This window comes from Monomorium pharaonis, chromosome 8 (genome assembly GCF_013373865.1).
Source record: "Monomorium pharaonis isolate MP-MQ-018 chromosome 8, ASM1337386v2, whole genome shotgun sequence".
Taxonomy (NCBI): domain Eukaryota; kingdom Metazoa; phylum Arthropoda; class Insecta; order Hymenoptera; family Formicidae; genus Monomorium; species Monomorium pharaonis.
Window position 1 is genome coordinate 7,007,546 of NC_050474.1, and position 23,951 is coordinate 7,031,496.

At 37.2% G+C, this 23,951-nt stretch overlaps 1 protein-coding gene across 2 annotated transcripts in view; it reads right to left on the bottom strand.

The window, feature by feature from the left end:
• Window positions 1-23,951, bottom strand: part of LOC105836196 (protein timeless homolog) — a 115,748-nt gene that overhangs the window by 8,037 nt on the left and 83,760 nt on the right. For both annotated transcript variants that reach the window (XM_012680062.3, XM_036290528.1), the window contains 5 exons: window positions 3,552-3,629; window positions 3,383-3,470; window positions 2,857-3,055; window positions 1,455-1,692; window positions 1,041-1,141 (listed from right to left, as the gene is read on the bottom strand). In XM_012680062.3, coding sequence (XP_012535516.2) covers window positions 1,041-1,141; window positions 1,455-1,692; window positions 2,857-3,055; window positions 3,383-3,470; window positions 3,552-3,629 — 704 coding nt within the window. The remainder of the gene's footprint in view (window positions 1-1,040; window positions 1,142-1,454; window positions 1,693-2,856; window positions 3,056-3,382; window positions 3,471-3,551; window positions 3,630-23,951) is intronic.

Genomic DNA, 23,951 nt, shown 5'->3' on the forward strand with positions numbered 1-23,951 from the left:
GTATTGCAGCGTGTATTTTCAGAAGAAAAGAGTTATAACGAAGGGGGGGGGGAAGGGAAACGTTTCCAAGCTTAGCAAGATTAATATACCACTCCTAACGTTCCTTTAGGAAATGTTAATGATTCGAGAAAAAAAATAACATGTCATTAGTTCTAAGGTTAATTAACGTCAAATACTCCTAAAAGCGCGTATAATCCTATTGCAGTGGAGCTTTGCGCTGAACTATTTGTGAATTAAGTGACGTATTTCAATTCGCCCCGGCCGTCGAAACCAAAGTTATAGAATACCCATTCATAACACGCGCATTTACAGTTCAACAAACACAACAAAGCGCTCGGGAGGTCACGTTTCCCCCTCGCGTTTTCGTAGCCCGAAAGGCGATGCAAATGTTTATACATATGTCGTAAGGCAGAAGGCAAACAAAACGATAGCTTTTCTCAAGGAACCGCCGATTTTAGGTCTGCCAGAGTTGACGAAGGGGGACGCACACGAATATATTCTATGCACGGAGAAAGAGAAGGAAAAAGAGAGAGAGAGACTACCGGCTGGCAGAACATGCAGCTCGCGTCGGAAACCTCACGCAACGATGGAAGGAAGAGAAACGAAGAAACGAGGGTGGGAAAGCCTCACTCCCCCCCGTAGGGAGAAGTATTGTCTCCGGAGAATTTACAGTTTCTGTAGCAATTCCCGGCTTCATTTTTTGCATATGTTCACCCCGTCAGAGCGGAGGCAGTCTAGAAACTTATTTTCGAGGTCGGGCGAAAACGGCCCTCTTTTCTGCCCCTCCAAGACTCTCGTAAATCATTGATCTTGTCAGACGTAGCACAACGCGGGGATTGCCGCGGGGCACGTGGATGGACCGTTACATTTTTAGAGCGGAGGTACAGAAATTTGTATGCTAAATCTTTTAAGACTGTTTCTTCGCGAGGGAGATATTAGGTAAAGATAAATAAATTACCGTCGGAAAATATTCGAGATCGTTTGTTCGCTTCAGCGTCTAAAAGGCTACGTTGTAATTGTGAGAGAGAAGTGAAACTGACCTTAGAGTTAACGATGAGGCACATCTCCTTGAGTTTCTTGATGACGGTACGTCGCGTTCGATTTTCATTGATGATATGCTCCAATAGCCAATCGATTAGATCTATAAATTCACAACAACGTTACAGTTATGAATAATTCAAGCTTTTTTTTTTGCATTCAACAAAATTTTGCTTGTTTCTGAATACTTCAAAGTAAATGGAAATATTTTTTACCAATTTAAACTATAATAAGCGTTAACAATTCCAAGTTAAACATCGCACTGAATCACTCTTATTTCTTTCATTTTTGTCTTATATCACGTAATAAAATGCTCCATATTTTAGGCTGGCCCTCGTAAAAAGTACTAATTTATCGAGTTCAACGACGTGTGCACGAGACTCCTCCGCGAGAAATGGACGACATAAAGAGTTTACCTTTAGGATATTTGTTAGTCTGATGCTCCATGAAGAGGGTACGCAGCTCATCCTCTTCCGCCTCCGTCCACGTCGCCCGTGAAACTTTCTTGTTAGTCGCTTCCGCGTTGTAGCCGTCCACGATTTCTGTCGCGTCGCGGGTAGTCTTCCAGAAGAGAAGCTCCATGTACGACTTCCGGTTCTTCTGAGCGACTTCGATGAAACGGCGGATTATGAAGACCGCGAACTTTTGGAGCTCCTAAAGCACAGATCGATTTTTCTGCTGCTCGACGAGTCCACTTCTGTGGACCATTAAGCTCAATACAAGGGTGCAATAAAAGCTTGCTCATGAAATTTATCGCGCGATACAAGAAAGGAAAAGAATTTTTGTCGCTAGCTAAGAAATAGCAAAGTCTTATCTATGTTTTTATTATGTGCGAAGAATGATAAAGTATAATAGCGTCGCGAAGAAAAGAAAATCTGTCGGGGAGAATGTCGGACTGGACAATATAAAAATATAACGACTTTACAAACTTATATATACACTGCAGGCCAAAAGTTTAAAAACGCTTGCAATTTTCTCGCATCTCGATGAAAAGTTAAATATCTGGGTAAAATAAAATCACGGGGAAGTTTTCGAACACGCATTTTAAAGAGTAAAGATAGAACTTAAAATCTTTTTAATTTTGTCTCTGTGTGCCCGAGACATTTTGTGCCTGAGTGAATTATTATATCATTACATAAAATCAAAAATTATGTTCTTCTAATATTTTTATTTTTTAAAGTGTTATAGTTTACTTTATAAAACAAAATTCAACGTTAAAGTGTTTTAAAGTAAACTTTCTAAGTTTGAAAAGATTTTTTCTAAATTGGTAAAATATTTTTTCACAATATTGAATTATAAAAAAAACTACAAGAAATATTTTATATTGTTTCTTTATTAAAAATCATTAATGGTTAAGTTTCAAAATTTTTGAAAACAATTTGTACAAATCAAGTGCAAATCAATATTCTAACAAACTTTTTTTTTCTTTTTTTCCACAAATCCTTTAGTTTTAAAGTTAAAAACATTTTACAAAAATAAGTTTTTACACAAAACGTTCCAAAATAATTGCAAACTTAATTGTCGTAATTTATTTAAAAAAAGCCTGCTAAAGCTTAAAGCTTTAAAATACGTTTATGTTAAATTTTGTCCAATAACGTTTCATCGAGCTGCAGTATTTCAAAAATATTTAAAAAATATTAATTTTTTAAATTTGGAATTCATGTAATTTAGGCACAAAATATAGAGACAAAATTAAAACACAGATTTAAAGCGAGAACATTACAAGCGTTTTTAAACTTTTGGCCTGCAGTGTAACATACAATATATAAAGTATAAGTATTATTGGGATTAGTGATTTATTTTGCATATCCGTGTTACCTTATGTGTAGGATCCTTTGATTCGAGAATTCTTTGAAAAATCCGAAAAATGGATGCTTGAAAAATCATACCCGGCATTTTACAATTCCAAGCGATTCGATGTAGCATTTTTGTTACATAGTGATTTATTTCGACCGAGTTATTTTCAAATTGTTGCAATAGTAATGCCAAAGCCTTGACCACCTTCACATTGGCAAACCTTCGAATAGTAGATTATTTTTTTAAAAATGTGTCTTATGCGTGTGTTCTGTCGCGTACAGAATATTTTGATTCGTTAAATTAGAATTTCTTTTTAAGAGAACACGATAAAAGAGCTTGAAAAGCGCAAAGATAATAAAACTTCGTTTTTTGTTTTAATTTTAAACAAAGGATAAAATTTTAAAAACTGGACTTTTAATCTAAGTTTGAAATTTAACTGAAATAATTACTGTTGGAGAACAGATTATTAAAAATAAAAAAATTAAATATTATGTAAATAAAAGAATTGATAGATTTAAAACATTCTACTATTACATCATTATCGTACCTTTGAAGAAATTCATCCAATTTAAAATCAGTCTCTTGGTAAACAGTTCCTCTCTCTTCTGCCTCGTCTTCATCCTCTTCTTCCTCATCTATATTAAAAAGATCATTTACATATGCATGTATAAAATGTATAAGTTAAATGTTAATATCTTATTAAAAGATTTATTTACCTTCTTCGTGGCTACCATAATTTCCAGTGTCTTCATCTACGTTTATTGTTTCTTGAATGACGGTCTGATCTTCTATCACTAAAAATAAAATATATTCTTTCGTTAAAAATATAATAACCAGCTTTTTCACTCTCTAATTTAATTATTATCAATGATCTATAACTTCTTCAATGGAGGAGTTTTATTATATCATAAAAATTCTGGAGATAATAGTGATTTCAATATGTAGATCGAAATGCATAAGTATCCTTTAAAAATACATCGGTGAAACGTTTTAAATCATCGCGAAAAGTTTCCTCCGAGCGAGTTGTTGCCCTAAAGAAAGCTTTCCAACGTCCGAAGAATTCAGTTTGTCCAAGTGACGGTGACGGTGGTGCTATTTCAGCTTAAAGTTTTAATTGTCTCTTCTCCGCGGTCTGCTCAACTCGAAACAGTAATTCGAGATAAAATAAAGCGCTCGACCTGCCTGTGTTTTTATCTTGGATTTTTAAATACTTCATCCCCGTTGATGTATTAAAAGTGTTAAGGGAAACTTTTGCTCTCACAGCGGAGTATCTAGTGCGATGGCAGTTCTTTGATAGATTCCTTAAAAAAACTTTTTCATTTTTTTTTTCATTCTCATAGAAACTTTTCGTCCCCTGAATAGGTGAATGACTCGCGATGAGATGAGAATTTTCGCGGAGGAATGTTAAAAAAGATATATATATTTTATTTTTATTATTTGTTCATTTTTGTTAAAAGGAAATTTTTGAAGAAAAAAGTTTTTCTTTTTTCAACTTTTGCAGACTTCAAAAATTTCGTAAACTTTAAACGAAGTAACAACGTCTATCCGGTTTGTAAAACCGGTTTAAAAATACGTCTCGCTCGCCTCAACAAGTAACGCTTTGTTAGGAGAAGAGAGTGATCCCAATGTTTACGCATCTTAATCTAGGTTCGACGACGAAGGGAGAGGTAACTTCTTCCATGATTATATTGGCGGAATTACCAAATGTACCCAAAGGATTGTGCGCCGAACTTGAGAGTTACCGATTGAAGCACGACCAGGACGCGGAGACGAGCTTGCAGCAGCTCATTGCGTTCAGTTATCGATCGTCCGCCGCAATTTCTCTAGGATACATTCCCGATGTACGCGCAAGTGTATATCGTGTACAACGCGTATGCACAAAGAAGATCGGCAACACGTGGTACGGTCGCACGAGCTCGTTAAGCGGGTGATACTAAGTTTCAGCATTCTTCGCGTAACTCGTAACATATTTCGTGAATTAATTAGCCGCACACTTATCACTCGCGATCACGTGAAAGCGTGAGGGGGAACGTTGCGCTTCGGCTTCCCCCCCCTCCCGAGATAGAGAATAATTTTACATCGTTAAATCGCGCAGCTGTACTCCCCGACCAATTTGGAGCCGATTTTTTCACGCTCCAAATCCGTTTTTTATCCGCAGCGAAAAATACGGTTTGCACAATAGTGTTCAACTATTCTACATTTGTACACGGTTCTCTTATTTTCGAATTTGCAGGCCGCCTAACTTTCCTCGTTAGTCACTCTGTCATCAACTTTTTTACGTCGAACATTTTCATCATGTTAAGGTAAATATGCACCGTACACTGCGGGACCGATATCGTGTAAATACTGGGATAACAAGTACGAAAAAATATGCGGGCGAACAAAAATATTTCAATTAAAACGAAAAATTTAAAAAGACATCTTAGTTAAGTCAAGTTTTTCACCGATACACGTAACTCGAATATACGTAATTCGAAAAATAGTGTGAGTCACATCTACTTTAATTTAAACTTGACAAAAGTCTAATATAGCTGTTGTAGTAAATATAAAGTAGTAAGTTGTGCAACTCGGATTTCGAGTTTAAAATCCGATTTCTTCTTTCTTTCTTTTTTTTTTTTTAAAGCGTACAGTCTAATATAGACGCTCGCTCGGACAGGCGATATCGCTATGATCATAATTGTAAATTAATTTGATCGACAGCGCGTAACATCCGGACAGTAATATCTCGTTAGGCTCGAGATTGCGACGCTCCTCCTTGCCATTAAATTGGGCATTATCGTGGGCGTGAAGACGAGGGAGGCGCATTATGCGATTGTATTACCTGGGTAATAAGTGTTGCCTAACGTAACATAGAGTAGCTAGGCAAATGAGGTTGCAGGTGGTATATCAGAAGTTGGGTGGTTGAAAATAATAGAGGCAGGGGCTGGGGAGAGAAGGATGGCGGAGGATAGGAGTGGATGGGTTTATCACGGCTGAGACCAAAAGCCCTGGGTACGCTACCTCGATGTAATTTGTGAAGAGATAATAACCGTCGTCCACGGGAGTATCGTCACGGTGTTGGGAATTTTTTTTTTATTTGTATTACGTATTGCATTTAAAAAAGGCAGTCTCCGATGGAATTAAGGTCTCCGCTCAGCGATTTTCGCCGAGCTAGCACATTCAATATCTACAAGCGCAAAACAGTCGAAAATTGAATATGAGAGAGAAAGAGAGAGAGAGAGAGATAGAACCTTTCCTACTTTAATATTATATCGCGCACGCATTTTTAAAAGAGTAAATTTTCGACAATAGAGAAATCTGAACGAATTTCGCTGAGATCACGAACTTTGCCGACACCTGTAAGCGTTTCAATCGTATAAAACGATCGAAAATCGAATGCCATTGAGAGAAAATCCACTTTGGCAACAATCCACATCGCAATTATTATCTTCACGGTATCGTTGCATAATTTTCAACGGTAAACACGAGAAATAATATTTTACTCGCGAATATTCACATTTATGTAATGTATAATTTTTTTTCATGAAGAATAAAAAGTTAACAGTGGACCAGAAAATGGAAAATTAAAAGATAAAGTTCTCAAGCGATGGGAATATAAACCGACTTTCCCGGCAGCAGAAAGTTTCAAATTTAAAAGTAGGGAGAAAGGGCGCAAAGCAGCCTCGTAAACCGCTGCTTACTTGCAGTTTGATAAGACTCGTAACCCACTGGCTGAATCAACCACGGAGGAGTAACTTACTCCTCCTCGAAATCGAAGAGGAGCCATTCCGATGTTTTACTAGCTCACGACGAATTCATTATTGCGAGGAGATTTTTACGTCCCTGGGATTTACGGCGCCGTGAAAATTGCGGAAATTGTAACCTTGATAACCCGCGTCTCGTTTCTCCCGTCGCTCGCGCTGGAAATCCACTGATATTTTTGAAACGAGGAAACGTCCAACGGGCGCGACGTTCATCTTTCTGTAATTCCAGGCGAAGGAAAAAGAAAAGCTGACATTTCCCCGGTCTTATCCCCCGCATCGCGTTCACTTGTTTCCTACTCGCTTTGCTTAGATCGATAAAGCGGAAAAAATTCAAGGAAAATTCATGGCTCGGGGAAAAAGAGCGCGCGGATCAAGCTGCTTCAAAAGGAGAAATGCATCTCTGAAGTTATAATATTAATATTTTATTTTCAATAAACAGAATAGTAACTCTTTCTTCTACTATTCTGTAAGATAAAAAATTTTAATGCGTTGCTCTCTCTCTCTCTCTCTCTCTCAAAATACAATTTTTTGAATGTACCTTCTTCCCGCAATAACCATCAGAAGCATGATACATGAAATAATCCGTTGGAGAATGGAATTCATTATCGATCCCGATTAAGTCAGTTAAATAGGAAATTGTGATAATTACGTGCAATACAATTTCTCGAATAAAACATCGCGAGCAAAATTCAGTTGCGAGAGAATGAGAGCTATCCAGTAGTTTTTACTACGAATTGGGGTCAATCTAGCTGCGGTGTGCATTTCGAAAGTTATTTCTCAATACGTGCCGGACAGGGAGAAAACTGACAATTGAAGAGGGCGTTGACCGGTCAAAGAAGGGGGAGGGGGAATAAAAAAAATAACCTTTACATCCGCTTATAACGAGCCGCGTAGCAACAAGGAGTCAGCGGGGTCGCTCGAGGTGTTTATAACGGTTTGATGCCGTAGACCCAAACTCCGACGAGTCGTCCGCAACCTGTGCGGACCCTCTTCATCTCGGCAACCCTCCCGAAATTTCGTCCCTTCTTTAACCAATCTGGTCGCGCGGCGCGACGTGCCCGGTCGAAATTTCGGTATTCAACGACCGTCACAGTCCGGCGCTACTATTAGGCCGGTAACTACTTATTCAAACCGGATCGCTCGAAACGCCCACCTTCCTCCGGGCCCCGGGGTTGTTGTTAACACGATCACGTTCTCCCTGGCGAAGTCCCCTCGCCTCAATCTCCTCCTCGCCGCTATCCGTTCTGACCTGGCCTTTTTCCGTAACGATGCAACTCGGATCTCCCTCCTCTCTTCCCGTGCCTTTCGCCCTTTTCCTTCCTTCCGCCCTCGCGCGCCGCCTCTCTTTCCATCCCCCCGTCGCCCCCGTTGACGTTGTTTAGATGCAGTTTTATTGTGCCCCTAGGGTTCGCTGCCGCACTCCCGGAAGCGCCACGACCGTACGCCGAGTAATTCCCGAACAGGAGGAATAGCGGAGGAGATCGCAAATACACGAGCTTCGGACGATGTATCTCTATCGCATTTTGAGAGACTCCGTCCATTTCGCAAAGTAAACGGGGGAGGAAAGAGGAGAAACTGCACGGACGCGCTTGGAAATCTGCCGCTTTCATAATTATCGACATCTCATTCAATATCGTTGTCGTGTAATATCACGTTAATGTAAATTTTCAATCTTCGCTAATTAATTATTGGTAACATAATTGAAGGGAGATTTTAAAATTCGTAGAATTTGGAATCTACGCGATTTTTAATGGGATTAAGAAAATATCCACGTGGTTCACACGGACATAACATTGAATTCAAGTAAAAAACAATTTTATCGCATAATTCACAAGGGAAAAGTGTTTATGCATGTGTTACGGTAAACGCATGAACATAAAAAAAAAAAAATTAGTTGCCCTGAAAAAGAAGGGTTACTATGAAAATAAAACTCTCCGTTGTGAAACATTACGTTACATTAACTCGTTTAAGCTTTCATTCCATCGTAAACTCACTCGGCAGAAAATTGGGATAGCCAGGAGGCACGCAGTACGCATAGGAGCAGAACCGACTATTAATTATTTATAGTAATGTGATATTGATCCGTCTGGCTACCTTCCACCGGATTGACCGCTGCTAAAGCCCCATATGTACTGTGCCAGCATCTCTGACAAGAGAGAGAGAGAGAGAGAGAGAGAGAGAGAGAGAGAGAGAGAGAGAGAGAGAGAGAGAGAGAGAGAGAGAGAGAGAGAGAGAGAGAGAGAGAGAGAGAGAGAAACGGTATACACTCCGGTAATATTAGTACTTTGGCGGTGCGTACGGTTATCCATTATTAATTCGACTTAACTGTTTGGGTAAACATCCATTTATCGATCATTTAGCATAACAGTTTCAAAAGCCGGGGCGGGATACAGGGTGCTAGTTACCCATTGAGGATTTGAGAAAGCTAAAGACAAGCGGAAACCGTGGTTTCCTCAAGACCACCGTCGTTGCAAAACGATTGTAATCGGTCATTGAAAGCGATTAACGAAATCGCGAATTCGTTTTCAAGCGAAAATAGAAACTTGAAATCCGTTTTCAATACTCCCGCGGAATATTTATCTTAGTTGATAACAAAGTTTTTCACGCTTTGAAGTTCGGAATTGATGTTATCTGTAATCTGGCTGTTCCGTTTTTCGTTTTTCGTTTAGCACTGAATACGTTCATTACGTTAGTTAAATAGAATTCAAGCTCGAGTAGTTATGCCCAACGGTAATTCTAAAATAGATCGCCGAACTTCGCAGTTGTATTCTTTCGACCCCAATCCGGGGGGGGTCGATTTTCCCACGCGACATTTCGAATCTGTGACTTTCGTTTCTGTTGTTTCAGGTGCGTTTTATCGCCAAATGTTTTTACATGAAAAGCGTTAGTAAGAGCAGCCGGGATTACGGCAAGTGATTTTAACGAGGACGTTTCCGCTACTGTACATAGCCGCTAAGTAATCACGCGCCGCGCTGCGCGGAGCCTCCCCCTTTCGCTTTTATCTCAAATTAAAACTTCCCTTCAAACGACACGCCAAACTGATACGTCAATGTTGTCGCTCATCCTAAAAACTATATGTTCTCTCTACGTTCCAATCATATTCTCTTTTTTTCTTAACTCCAACGGTTTTTAATTTATGTAAATTCGTCGAATGTTTTTCTTCCTTCAAACTGACGCATTAGAGCAGGCTGTAAAATTAAAATTAAAACATTTCTTCTTTACCAATAAATTACTTTTACCAATATTATTTTTATTTTGTGTTCATATACATATAAGAGAATTAATAAAGCGTTTTATAAATTGTAACTTTAAAAATTAGGGTCACGTTTGGAATCTTTTATGGGACAAGTGGAATACCGCCGTAAAACCCTCCGAGAGGGCAGAGGGACAATTTTCTCATTTGTTTTTAAACGAAATCATTTTCGAATAAATCAATTTTTTTCTCGTATATGATTATTCTGCATGTGTATCAAGAATATCAAAATAAAATTATTGAAAAACAGCTATACAGTTTTAAATATTTTATCATGAATTTCTAAAATATCAGAAATAATGTATAAAAATATTGCAAAAATATTCACACTGTCCAATTATTTTTATTTAAATTACTTTGATAGAATTATTTTTTGATACGTTTTAAACATTGGTATATCTCTTTTTTTATCTAAATCTTTTGTATTGTATTATCTTTTGATAAAATTCTCGAGATGCTTAATAAAATAATTTGCGAAAAAAAATTTGACACCGGAATTCGAAAAATTTTCATTTGTAACTCCTCCTCTATACGCCTACCTTTTCACACAAAATTAATTAGAGTTATAACGTACGATTCTATTACCGACAGTGTAATACCAAATACTACTATATAACCCGAATCTTAAATAGTTCTTTATATAATTAAAAGATAAAAGTTTAACTTTTAATGCAATATCGCAAATATACTCCTTACGAATTCCAGTAAATTTAAATACAATTATGTAGTAATAATATAGTTTATATTCTTAGGAAAGCGTTTATTAAAATTGAATTTCCAATATTTGACACGCTGTCAGTCATTTACCCTATTTATCTCTCTGAAATTTTCAGTGACAAGTTAAAGTGAGCAGTTCAAAGAGATTACGGGCATTTTATCGTTTTCTAAATATATATATACGGAACGTCGAAATTAGAATGACCCACATTACGACACGTATTCACAATTTGCTCGACAATTTTCAGCTATTAATTGAGATAGTTAAGCGGTCTGACGGGGAGATGTGAACTAAACGGAAAATACATTCGCGAGAGAGAAGTACTCGGGGAAATAACCGATGGCGAGTAGTGCCGCACCTCGTATTTCGATAATGACCGCGGCGTGTCGTGCCGTCCGCCGTAGGAATTTCCTGAAAGCCTCTTTACGACTTTCGGCATGTTTACTGCTATATTAACAGCGGTTTGCGGCCGTTGCGCAACAGCAGATTAACTTTCCGTAATGCGTCATCTTTCTCTATTAAGAAGAGATTCACGAGAGTTCTTTACGCGCCGTTAAACAAAATGTTTGTACATATACTCTATGCTCGGCCGTTATTATATTACAAGCACATTTCGCGATGACATCGTGTATATTGCATTCCTCGCTCCAGAAAAAAGAAGAAAAAAAAAGAGAGAGAGAGAGTGACGCGAGGAAAAAACCAAGATTTCGCACGTTATTTCATCCAGTCAGTTATAAAACTTGACGTATATTTCGCTTAAAAAAACGACACAAATGGGATGTACACGTGATATCACCCGGAATGCTTGCCTGCGAGAAATTTTACATTTCCTCGACATGTTTCGTTTGTCGCTTTTGTTTGCCGATCGGTAATAATTAATATTGTTTCGAATGACAGAGCTCCGGGAAATACGGCAAAAAATCCGCACGCGGGAAAAAAAAACACAACTTATTTCCCTCTCAATCCGAGCATATTTCTTTTATAGCGTGTTACGAGCCGAAAAAAAAAAAACACATAGAGAACGCTAATGAAACGTGCAATTTCGTGTTAATTAAAAAACTTCATGGAAACCCCGAACGTCTGCCGACACACTATTGTCAGAAAAACGGCAAAAAGCGCGCTTATCCTATTGTTAGGCGAACGCCGGCAGTTATTTAATTCTTCCTGTACATTTCTCATCTCCCGTACATTCAACAAAATCATTATACCGTAACAATACCTCCCGGTCTTTTCGATGTTACGGCGTGCATAGGGAAGCATTTCTCCTCGACGTACAACTACGGCGAGCGACTGGTCATGCAACAATTAAGAACGGTACAGATGTTCGCAAAAACGTTTACGCGCGCTGCGCAGAGGGGGAAAAAAAGAAAACGTTGCCGGTCCAACTTCTTGCAGCGTATGCGTTTCAAGCGCGGGCAAGAAATGGATATGCAAAGCCCGTGATAAATCGATATCGGGGTTCGGTGCATTCGTTCGCTCGCGCACAACGGGGGGGAAAGAATGGAAGTAAGAATTGATTACCCTTCCGCAACGGCATTTCATGTTGACGGAGGTAATTCCGTTGGGCGACACTCGTCCCAGCTAGTTTTGGAATCGATCCAGCGTGCGGGAGTCCGATAATATCATTTTAGTAACATGAAATAGCCACCCATTATAGCGAGCACGCGGAAATGAACTCCAGAGTCCAAATCCAAGTGCTATAATAAAGAGCGGGGGCTTGGCAAAGATCTTTCCCCTCCCTTTTTTTTCCGCTCCCGTGAGTCGACGTATCCCCGAAGTAAATCGTGAATTCAGCGCAGTTCTATTTCTACGATCCTATATTTTTTTTCTTTTACGTCACTTATTAATCACACAAATATCGTGCCCCGTTTCGAGTTTTTCTTTTTATTGGCAGACCGACACGAGATGCTAATCGTCCAAATGTGACACGCGATACGTTTTACTTTTGATAGCGTAACGCTTTCAGAAATAAATCATCTCCTGATCCGTATCTCCTTTAATTTTTCCCCCGGTTTAACAATAGTTTACACATATATAGGTGCGACGAAATAACGTTAAAGTACCGGCTAACCGACTGGGGACAGGAAAAGCAATTTTCTTCTCGAAACCACCGGAACGTGGAATGGACAAGCAGTTGCCGCGTAACCTCGATTGCTTCGAGAGACTATCGAGTTACGGTGGCGTTTCCTCGTGTCCGGCATAATCCCCGCCAAATCCTGATACTGTATGCCGAACTGTAAAAGGGGTCTCTGCGGTGTCGCGGTTCCGGGATACCGGCAAGGGGTGAAATTGACCGGCGTCGTTGCCACTTGAGAACCGTCCGGCAATTACGAGCTATCCCTACGGCCCATTGCTATTGCTGGCTGCAGGTTGGCGTCGCTGGTTGGTTGCCCGGTTGTCTACTCATGGATATACATACCTCAGCATTGTTCCCCGCAATGCTACCCTCTCGGCCTGATGCTCGCTATCTCCCTCTCTCTCCCTCTCTCCCTCTCTCTCTCTCTCTCGCTCTCTCACCTTCTATCTGTCTTGTTCCCTCTTTCTCCGCGATCTTCCGCCTTCCCTTTCTCGCTATCCCGACGTGTCCTACGCTCAACGTTCTAAATCACGGCTATCTCTTGGTTTAACTAACAATGCGCTCAGCGACACCGCGCCCGTGCTCGTTCGTCTGCTTATTATCTTCGGACCTGCTTTATCTGCGCCCGCATAAATGGAAAATTTTCATTGCGCCGCGCGCAAATCCCCGTCCTCCCAGATTGTTAGCCAGAATGCCAACCCGGCGCGAACGGCTATCCGGCAGTATGGTTGCGTCATCACCAAAAATTGCGTGCTTTTATCGTTTCAACTATTTCACGAGACGACGTCGAGCGATTCAATCTGCAAATTGTTCCGCTTAAGATATACAAAGGGCCCGAGAGAGGAATTTATAAGGCACATTTTTTGTAAATTTTTCCGTGAAATTTTTAACTTCAGAACATCATTTTGATGTAATCTTATTTAAGAATTAAATGTTAAGTTAGCTATGTAGGTAGGGTAGAATTGCCACAAATGCGTATCATTTATCTTTATACAATAATTATATGTTACGTAATAATTATAATTATTAATTTTATTATTATTACTTATCAGTCTTAATCATTTCATTTATTGTAATAAAATTTGTGTGGTAAAACACGATTTGGGGAACTTGATGGATTTTATAAAAAATCGATTTAATCTTTATAATAATTGCAAATATGCATATACAATAAATACAAAATATTTTACAAAAAGCTACCTTTACTATTTTATAAAAATGTAAAAATTTTAATGTAAAATTGCGTGTTACATTATTATCAGCTACGTAGTGGTCTCAAATTGATATCCATTGTACCCGACTTTTTACATTGTATTAATACAGAAACTGTATAACTTTCCCTTATACATATAACATAAATTATTTTAGAAACAATGTAATTATTAGGTTTGACCTGACTGGCCTCAAATATATTCATTTGTTAAATATATTTGAGAGCAGTCAGGTCAAACGTAATAATTACATTGTTTTTTCTTTTGTAATCACTGGCGAATAAATAATCATTTTATTATGAATTATTTTAATTTTATTTTAATCATAGCTTTCTTCCACAGCAGTAAAGCAACGTTTCTGATATAATAGAAAGAAAACACTCTGTAACAGATCAAACGGTACTAAGATCTATCGACACATTTTATCCCGACGAAAAAATTCTACCCTGACGTATCTCCCTATTATTCTTCAAAAACTGAGATTCAAGGGACGTGTATAATAATGTTCAACATAATGACTTTAATAATAAGACTTTACGATATCGTAAATACCATCCTTCGTTTTCTTTTTTATATATAAAACAACGTAATATCGCGCGGAAGGCGGAAGCCCTAGCCTAGCTTTTATAGGAGAATCGCGTCCCACACGATATACGGACCACGGTGGTAGACAAAGAGCACACTCGCATGCAAGACGTACTACAATGAGATTACCTGCTTATCCGTAGCTAGCTTCCAGCAGCTACTAACCAACACGACATAGATCTCCAAGTACCCGGTATACTTACAAACCGGCCAAATTTCACCTTAAACAGCGTACAACGGTTGGCAAACACGAGCTAAATCGGGAATGTAATGTACTCGAATGTTAGATAAATTTCACGAGCACTATTCCCAAATGTTACCGCGCGCACGGAGATGAGATTTGTACCTACAAAATGGACTAATTACCAAAATTTCATTACGTTCGTACCAATAAATCCTTAATGATAACATTTAAATACTATGTTACGCCGGACGAATGACGGATTGTGTGTTGATCGACATATTCGAAACAATCGTTAAGCATAATTGTCGCTTATGCAATATCAATGCTCGTTTTATTCCGCTCATTACTTTAAACGATAGCTGCGTTTCTATGGTAACCGACGCATTCGCAACGTTGGACCGCGTGATATTGTTAATTACGCCGCTTTAATAACAGTCGTTATCTGCCGGTCATTTAAATTATTTGCTCTACACGGACAGATAACAGTGAACGATTTCGGAATGTTAAAAAGTTTACGATTATCAATTACATTATTAACGACACAGACAAGTAACACGAAACGCCATTAATGTTCTCGACTCTGATCAATATGCAAAGTAAATAAAAAAAAAATTGACTATCGGTTCACGCAGCAAAATTATTTTACATTACGACGGAGTGAAGGATGTGAGGAAAGTCCAAAGTCGTGAGCGACGTAGATTTTCGTTGGGGTTTCTCAGACAAGAACAAATAACGTCGATCCCATCGTGGTGAATCCAAGTCGGACAGGGTTTACCATGCCAGTAAATGGCTGATGGATAAGACTGCTCAGGCCTCCGTCGTAGATCAAGGAGACGTTTCAGAGTGGAGAAAGATTTGGATAAAAGGTTCCTAACAGGCCGTTAAGGACACGGTTATCCCGTAAGAGAAAACGCGCGACCTGTAAAAGAAAACGCGAGGCGGGGATATCTACCAAAAAGCGATTTCAACGATCTCCCAACTCCCAACGCTCCTAAACCTTTCGCGACTTACATTCATGTATCTTTTATGAACATCCGGCTCTGCTTAGAACGCTTGCAGTCTGCCGATCTGCAGCTAGTGTTACGATAGTTTTTACGTGTTAATGTTATCACAATATTATCACTGGAGTAATATATATCGATTTAAAATTATATACAGAAAAAAGTAGTTAACTTGATCAAATTTTTCAACTTAATTAAAATTCTTCAATTCAAATATGTATGTATTTCAGTTTTAAATATATAAATGCTTAAATTAAAGTTCAAATATTTCACGTATTTAAGTTAAATACATAAATATTTCAACTAAAGAAATTTAATCAAGTTAAACATTTCAACCATTTTTAGTCAAATTAGTTACTTTTTTCTCAGTATAGAAAATGGTTTCTGTGACCTGTTGTATCTTTGATCGTATTATCCTGCAAAACTATATATTTGATATTTGTAAAAATAAAAGTATATAGTTTGCGGTTTGTTAAAGTGCTTTATAATTACAATTTTAATTAATAAAAAACTGTATCTATGTTACTGCGAAAAATGATTTATTGTTTGATATATACAAAATAAGTAGTAGTTTTATAAATTACACACACACACGCACACAAATTGTATATACAACTTATATTTGAATTATATCTAACTTAAGAAATTATATTTGAAAAAAAAAGTATTTAAAATTCAACATGTCAAATATTGTCAATCTTAATTTATAATTTATAAAATTGGCAACAAATAAAAAATAAACTAATGTACTTTTCGTCAGTAACATATATTGTTTTTTGAAAAAGATGAAGTAAAGATAGAATAAAGGGAAAGATCATGATATAGTTTAAAAAGGAATATTCTAAAGAAATTTGTTAATAATAAATTTTGTGATACGAATTGTTCTATTGCTTTTATATTATTTTTATTCGTTCAAATTATTTTTTATAAATTTTATACAAACTTTATATATATACATATGCAATGTAAACAAATATTTGAAAAATAAAATGTAAAATTAAAATAATTTCTTTTTATATACATATACGCATTTTACATATGTATATGTATATCGATAAAAAGTAACATCATAGATGTACTTTCGATTAGAATTTCATTTTTTTCCTAATTGTTAAAAAAATATAAAAGAAAACAATTTAAATCTACAAAAAATATATATGGACATCGATACTGAAATAAATATTTTAGAATTGTTTTTGTATTTTTAGATGTTAAAACACAAATTTAATGAAAAATAAGCGTAATGAAGATTTACCCCATTTTCCCCCTACAATTTTTTGAAATGTTGGTTGTTGTAACTCTCGGTTATATTAACTGGAAAGGTTTTGCGATCATGTTTGTTTCACGATATGATTACAGCGCGATTTGGTACTGGGATCAATGAAATGATTTATCATTTCATTGAGTTAACGACCCGTTGACGGCACACAACACCCTTGCTTCGTATGCCACGTTCGTCTGTAGTTGCAACGTTTCGCACGCGATGTTTCGCACGCGGTGTACACATTTAATTATTGACGCTTTTAGCGAATACGCGGCATGACTAATGAAACGATAAGTACGCCGGGAATTTAGTCGACCATGACTTCCAGCTGCGTCAGTTCGAGCTTTGGGCTTCGCCCTTCGTGAGTTACGTGCAAACGAATCGTTATTAATTGTTGCGACCGATCGGCGAAATACCGCAACAACCGACACGTTATGCCACTGTAACAAAATATCGATTTCCACTAATGAACATTGGAGTTTTGGATTACATTGTTTTTCGCGGTTCGCGGTTGCATGAATCGTAAAAATGCAACGGCGATTGTTTATTAAAAAAAATTTCACGCGCGAGCGAAAATATTTCGCTACAGGCTTAAATATTTCTTATTTCCCTTTATAATGAAAATGCGCTGTTTCGTTCAGTTCGCGTCAGTAAGTACGTACAGGTGACAGCAAATCAATTTATAATTTACGCTGTATACGCGCTGAAATAATTTTGCATTTTTGCACTCTGTATTCCAGCCCAATTCGCCGGGGTGCGAAAACGTGCCAATAAATTTTTATTGCTATTTTATGATAACATCGCGCGGATCTTGGTGAACCGATCCGTTTTAGTATAATGGTGTCATAAATCACATTTCGCGATAACCAGACAGTATCGGGCCGCTGTCCTCAATGTAATTGCCAATACCACGTTGATGGATTTTTGTCTAGTGGGCACATCGTCAAACAAAGAGTTTACAGTTGCGTTATAAAGTTTACATCAAGATGCGCCCGAAATGAAATCGTAACCTCACTTCAAAGAGAAACGCACGTTGCACATTATTGAATCATTTCCACTTTTCTTCTTTGTATTTAATAAAAATGAGTTCCACTGTTGAAACTGTGCCATTAGGACAAACTCATTAATTCGCACAGGGGAAGATTTTAAGTTAAAGTAAAACAAGACTTCTATACAGCTTCAAAGTTCTCCTCAGTCTTTCTCTCAGCAGAAAGAACAATAACTCATGCTCAATCTGCAAAGAGAAGGAACGGTAGGAAACAAGATCATTAAAGAGGGACAAGGAAAGTTTCTTTTACAGAGAGAGGTTTGAAGTTTTTAATGAATCCCGAATCATAAAATATGTCGTGTACATCTTAATTTCTCTGATATTTAATTTGAATGCGCGAAATATATTTATTTATTGTTAAATAATTTACATAACGCCCGTCATTATTTTGTGATTCGAAACTGAAGCGCAATTAAAATAAAAGAGCGCGCGTTTCGACAGCATCTTGATTGTGGATCATTTCCATCCCGATGGAAGTTTACAATAACGCAGCATCGGGATGCAGTCCGTGATAAAGTTAAACCCGTCTCGCTATCCGGGATAAATTTTATTTCAAAACCATCCCATATGCAGCAATTTAACTCTCCAACGCGCGATATCGCCATTTTGAGCCAGCTGCTTCGACGTTCGTAATCACGGGCGGTAAAGCGTACACTCGACTGGTCGTTTTAAAACACACTTTATTTGGGATATCGTCTCGCGACTTTGATTACCAGGACCGGCGGAATTTTTTTTTTTTTCAATTGTGCACAATTTTATTTATTGGCAAAATGCCGCTATATTACTTTTTTTTTTGCGCGGCGCGCGGTTCGGCCTTTTTTTTTTACTGATTCTCGTTAAATCGGATTACGGCTATCATTGCCGGACGTTGAACTTAATCCGCCGCAGGTTTATACAGCTGCGTTTAATCAGTTTTTCTTTTTTCCCCCGCGAATACATTTGCGTTTAAGCAGCATGAGTGAATTGACCGCCAGTTGATGTAAACAAAAGCTCCGCGCAGAAATGCGCACGAACGTATATGCTAACCCTGCTTTATTTATTGTCGCTCATATTTTCGATCGATACGTGATTTTCACAACGCAGACGTTTCCATTTCCTTTCTATTTTTAAATGTGCGTTGCGTCAGCTCGAAAAAATAATATTATTTTCGTGACAATAGCAAACTTCCATTCTGCAACTCAATTCCAAAAGAGTTAGTATCTAATTTCGCAAATCAAAACGCATTTCTTAAAAATAAGTTTTTATAAGTATTTTTTATACATTTTTCTCTTGTTAGTTTTCTTTCTAATTTTGTCCAAAATTAATTTTCTACTGACTATCATAAAATTAATTTTTTATAGCATAAAATAATACACACATTCTTATTAATATATAATTTGAGTAAATAATTAATTATTACACCACATGCAGAGAAATTATGTAAATAACTAAATTATCGTGGTCAATGAATCTATTTACTATTCACTTAATTAGAATCATCCATTTCCAAATATATAAAAAAAATAATTGCATTTTAATCAAATAACACATGAATAACCAAACAGAGATTATTTTGTTGTGTTATTAAAACAACATTATTCGCACAATTCTTGTTTCAAGATATCGTCTTAAGCCATTGTTAATTAAACATTCCTGTTCAGAACAGACTAATCCTCTAACATATTTCCAAAAACCAAAAGATTGCTGTAGAACTTTTTATATCGTTAATAACGTTTCCGAAATAGTATTCGGAATCAGTTCAGCGAGTTTAGAAATCAGGTAATCGGCGACCCCACAACAGTGACCGTCAACGGGAAGCTATTTGCGTTGAGGATTACGTAGCAGCCTTTGCGAGATATTGTGATGCAAAGTGTCCAGTGCAAAGTCGAGGGGGATTCTGGCATGTTCCATCGCAGCCTCGTCCTCGTCTGTGTTCATGCACGCGTATGCGTGCGAGTGTGTGCGATTAATATGCGTGGAGTAGTACAGGGATTCTGCTCAGTATGCGGGACATCATCGCCTCTATGATAGTATGATTGTCGGGCCACTCGTGGCTCAATCTAACATTCCTGTGTTTCAATGCTCTCTCTCTCTCTCTCTCTCTCTCTCTCCTCCCCCCCTCTCCCCTTCATTCTCTACGTTCGCACTCAAGTCGTCACATTTCGCTCTTCGTTCCTCTAACTTTGCTACTCCCCCCGTTCGTCTCTGTCTTTCCCCTTTTCCTCTCAAACGAGAACGGCAGTCAAATCCATCCGACTAATCCCAGGAGGGCCCCGCCCTCCGTCCCTTATCAGTATTCAATGCCCCTAAACTACCTTTTGACACTGCCAGGACCTCGAGAATTCTATTTTATAACTCGATTCTCACCTATAGACGTACCAACGAACCGTATGACCATGCAACGTGGACAGGAAAAGAAAAATAAAATGCCCTTTATGTATCTTCACAGGTAGTTAGATAAAAAGAAAATAAAAAAAGAACTTTAGAACTTGGATCTCTCTTTGGAACTTGGAACTCAATCTCGTCCAAGTTACAAAGCCGTCTAGTAAGCTTTCTGATTTCCAATTGCCAAACAAACAATAATAGCGATAATATGTTTTGCAATCAGAAAGCTAATGAGTTGATATTAATTTACGAGAGAAAAGCTGTACAGGAGACATCGAATTTTATAAAATCAAGTTGCCAACCAAACAACATTGGCTCCGCGAGATCGCCTCGGTTTAATTCATTTAAATGCTTTATCGTGCCGGCGAAACAGAATGGTGGCTGGTGAATCGGACCATTTATTCCACAGACCACGATGAACTATTCTGTTCCATTCTCTCTCTCTCTCTCGCTCTCTCTCTTCAGTTGTTCGCAACCAGCTACCATACAAACCTGTACTCCGTACAACTCCCGTGCATGTGAGCTATTTCCCCGATGCTACAATGACAATTTGTAGCGAGGACACGTGTGTGAGAAACAACTGAAAATTTAAACGCGAGCAAGCACGGGCGTACAGAGGGTCCGATAGCATTATCGTAATTAATAAATTCGATGCGATAATCGTTTATTTTGGAACGTCAATCGAATATATTTCGGAACGTCAATTGATAGCTAATGTGCTCTGTTTATTAATATTATTGAATATTATCGTAATTAATGCATTAACATGTTAACGGGAAAGTGATTTTGCCACAAAATTTTGAGATTTGGTATAACTCGTCTGTGTGCGTTGCATTCTCAATTTTTGTCTCTAGATTGCACGGATCTGTAATGCATATTGCAAGGTAAAATAACGAATTATTGATGCTAAGAAATTCTTATCAGATATAACAAAAAATATTCAAGCTGGTCTGAAGATTAAACAGAAAAACGTTTGATCAAAAGAACGAGGCGTATTGGAGGAAAATAATTTTATATAAAATTTCCACGATTTAATTTATTTTAAAATTTAAGTCGTCTTTATCTGCTTTCAGTGATTTTCTTACATTGATCTTCAGAGAGTAGAAAGATTACGTAGCAAAGTGAACGCGATTTGATTCGCGATTAAGAAACCCGCTGTCCAGAAACGTGAACTGTTCATTGGCATCGAAGAAAAAGCGAAAGGATGTAAGATTGGAGGGACACGAGAATGCACCTTGCAGTGATCCTTCAACTGGAAAACTTGTGATCGGTTAAAGGTAGAGCGTACAGCACGTAGTCTCTCGCTTGAGAAACGATCTCCGTCAGTTTAGTGTGACAATTAACTTTTTGTTATAAAAACTTAAATAAAGAAATAATAAATGACAATTAAATAGAGCAAGTACAGTGCGTGCTTATTAGATATAATGAGCGATTATCTATTATAGCGAGCAGTGAAGAATTAATGAAAGTCATGGACATATCCAAACGAGGGTTCAACCCTCTTTCTCCAAAAATTTTTATTCAAGTTTTCATTTTTAATTATAAAAAAATACATTATATATATATACTTTCTTTTAACTCTGAATTTTTTTGTTGTCATATAAAACATTGAAGATGTATTAAGTTGCTTTGGAAAAACAAAACATCGCATAATTCTTTAATTTTGTAAATTTTATTGAATACTTTTGTCTTATTCATCATTCCGTTATTTCTTTTTATTTAACTTTAGATTAATCACATCACATTTTTAATATTTGGTGACATTTCTCAGACAGGAAGCTCTTCTATAGTTTCATTTTTTAATGTTTTTCTTAGAAAAATAATAATAAATATTTTGTATGTAATAATAATAACAATAGCAATATTAAAGAATTACACATTTTGTTCTTAATTACTTATATTTGCCTTCCTTCTTCAGAAAAAAATATAAGTTATAATTTACCAAACCTAATTCGAAAGAAGAAACGAGAAAATATTCCAAGTTTTAATAAAACAAATTTTCTTTAAAAAATTTATTAATGTAGAATTTGCTCTTGGATACGCCCATGAAGACAGTAGAATCGCGCTTATATTTTATTTTGTAGTGAATGGCAGTCAAAGTTCCCAGAAAACCAAAAGTGAAAATAAGAACCGTCACGTTCGCTCCATAAACAGCTGTCTCATTCATTCTGACATCGTGTGCCTAGTAAATCTATATTCAACGTGAAACAAAGATACGCACTGCGTGCAAATGTAGTAAAGGAGCATCATATATAATATAAAATTCGCGGTGCTTTATACGTGCGTGTTCGCAAACGATCATGCAGCACGCCTTTTCGCGTTACGTGTGTGAACATTCTCCTGGTATAAATAAATAATTGCAATACGCCGTCAGTTTCCACCAGGTGTGGATGTTCTTGGCGCGACGGCGCCGAGTATCGCACCACGTTCTCTGAATATTTCAAGATACAACTGGCACGACTTCCGCATGAATTCTTACGGTCCGTCAACGGCGCCCGGAAAGGGTTTGAAAAAGATACGAGAACCGTGAACAAGCACGCTTGAGCTGTCACAATTTGAAGCACGAGGCGATGTAACTCAGGTCTCCAGGCGTGTATGCATGCATCAAAAATAGGCTACAAGGTAAACGTGTCAAGAAAGTAACAATAGTTCTCTTTAGTTGTATACACACGGAAAAAATAATATTGTTGTTTTGACGATATTTTTAGTTTCAAAATAGAAATCTTGAAATGACATTATATTGCGTTAAATTAAGAAGATTTATTTGAATGAAGATATATTTTAAGATTTTATATAGTTTAATCAAGAAAATGATATTCTTATTACATGTTCAAATCGAAGATTACAATTTTCATAGTAAAATTATCAAAATAATTATATTATATTCTTGAAATAACACTTATAGTATTGAAATAAGAGACTATAATATTTTGAAATTCAAGATTTTCAAATTCTTCTAAAAAACAATGATCGCGTTAATTTGAATACATAAGTTTCAATTTGAGAGTAATTTTTTTCTGTTTAAAACTCTCGTATGAATGGAAAACGGTTGCGGATAAATTAAAGTTTTTAAGAAAGATATATTTCATCTCCTCACAAAAGCTTTCGATCAATGAATTTTACACGATTACCTACAATTTTTATCCGGACCAGCAATACGTTAAAAAGACACATTAGTAAGAAACCTTAAATATATTGGCGATTACTATTAAAGCAATAGCAAAGAGAATTTACAGAATTTTCATTTTCACAATCAGACATCGAGATCCGGCGGCTTTAATAAAAGCTCAAGGTGAAAGAGAACATTCCTTCATCGCCATCGAGCGTTCGAAATAGTTCACGCATTCGGCCGTGATAATGAGCTTTTAATGAGAACGCAATCGGTTATGATCATGGCGAAAAGTTGCTGTAATTACTAATGCGTGTGCCTGAATAGAGTTTAATGAAAAGCAATATCGTGAAAATTCGATAGACTTCCAGAGATGCGGCCCTACGACGCAAGAAGTAAGAGGTGAGAGAAATATTGATGAAGGTTGGCTACCGCAATAGGGTAGCGCGAGGTAGTTTATGAGTTTGCAAATACGGTTCTTAATAGATCTAAAGTTTATCGCGGCAACATGAAAAACATATTAAAAATTTATTACAGAATATTACGGAAATACGAAAAA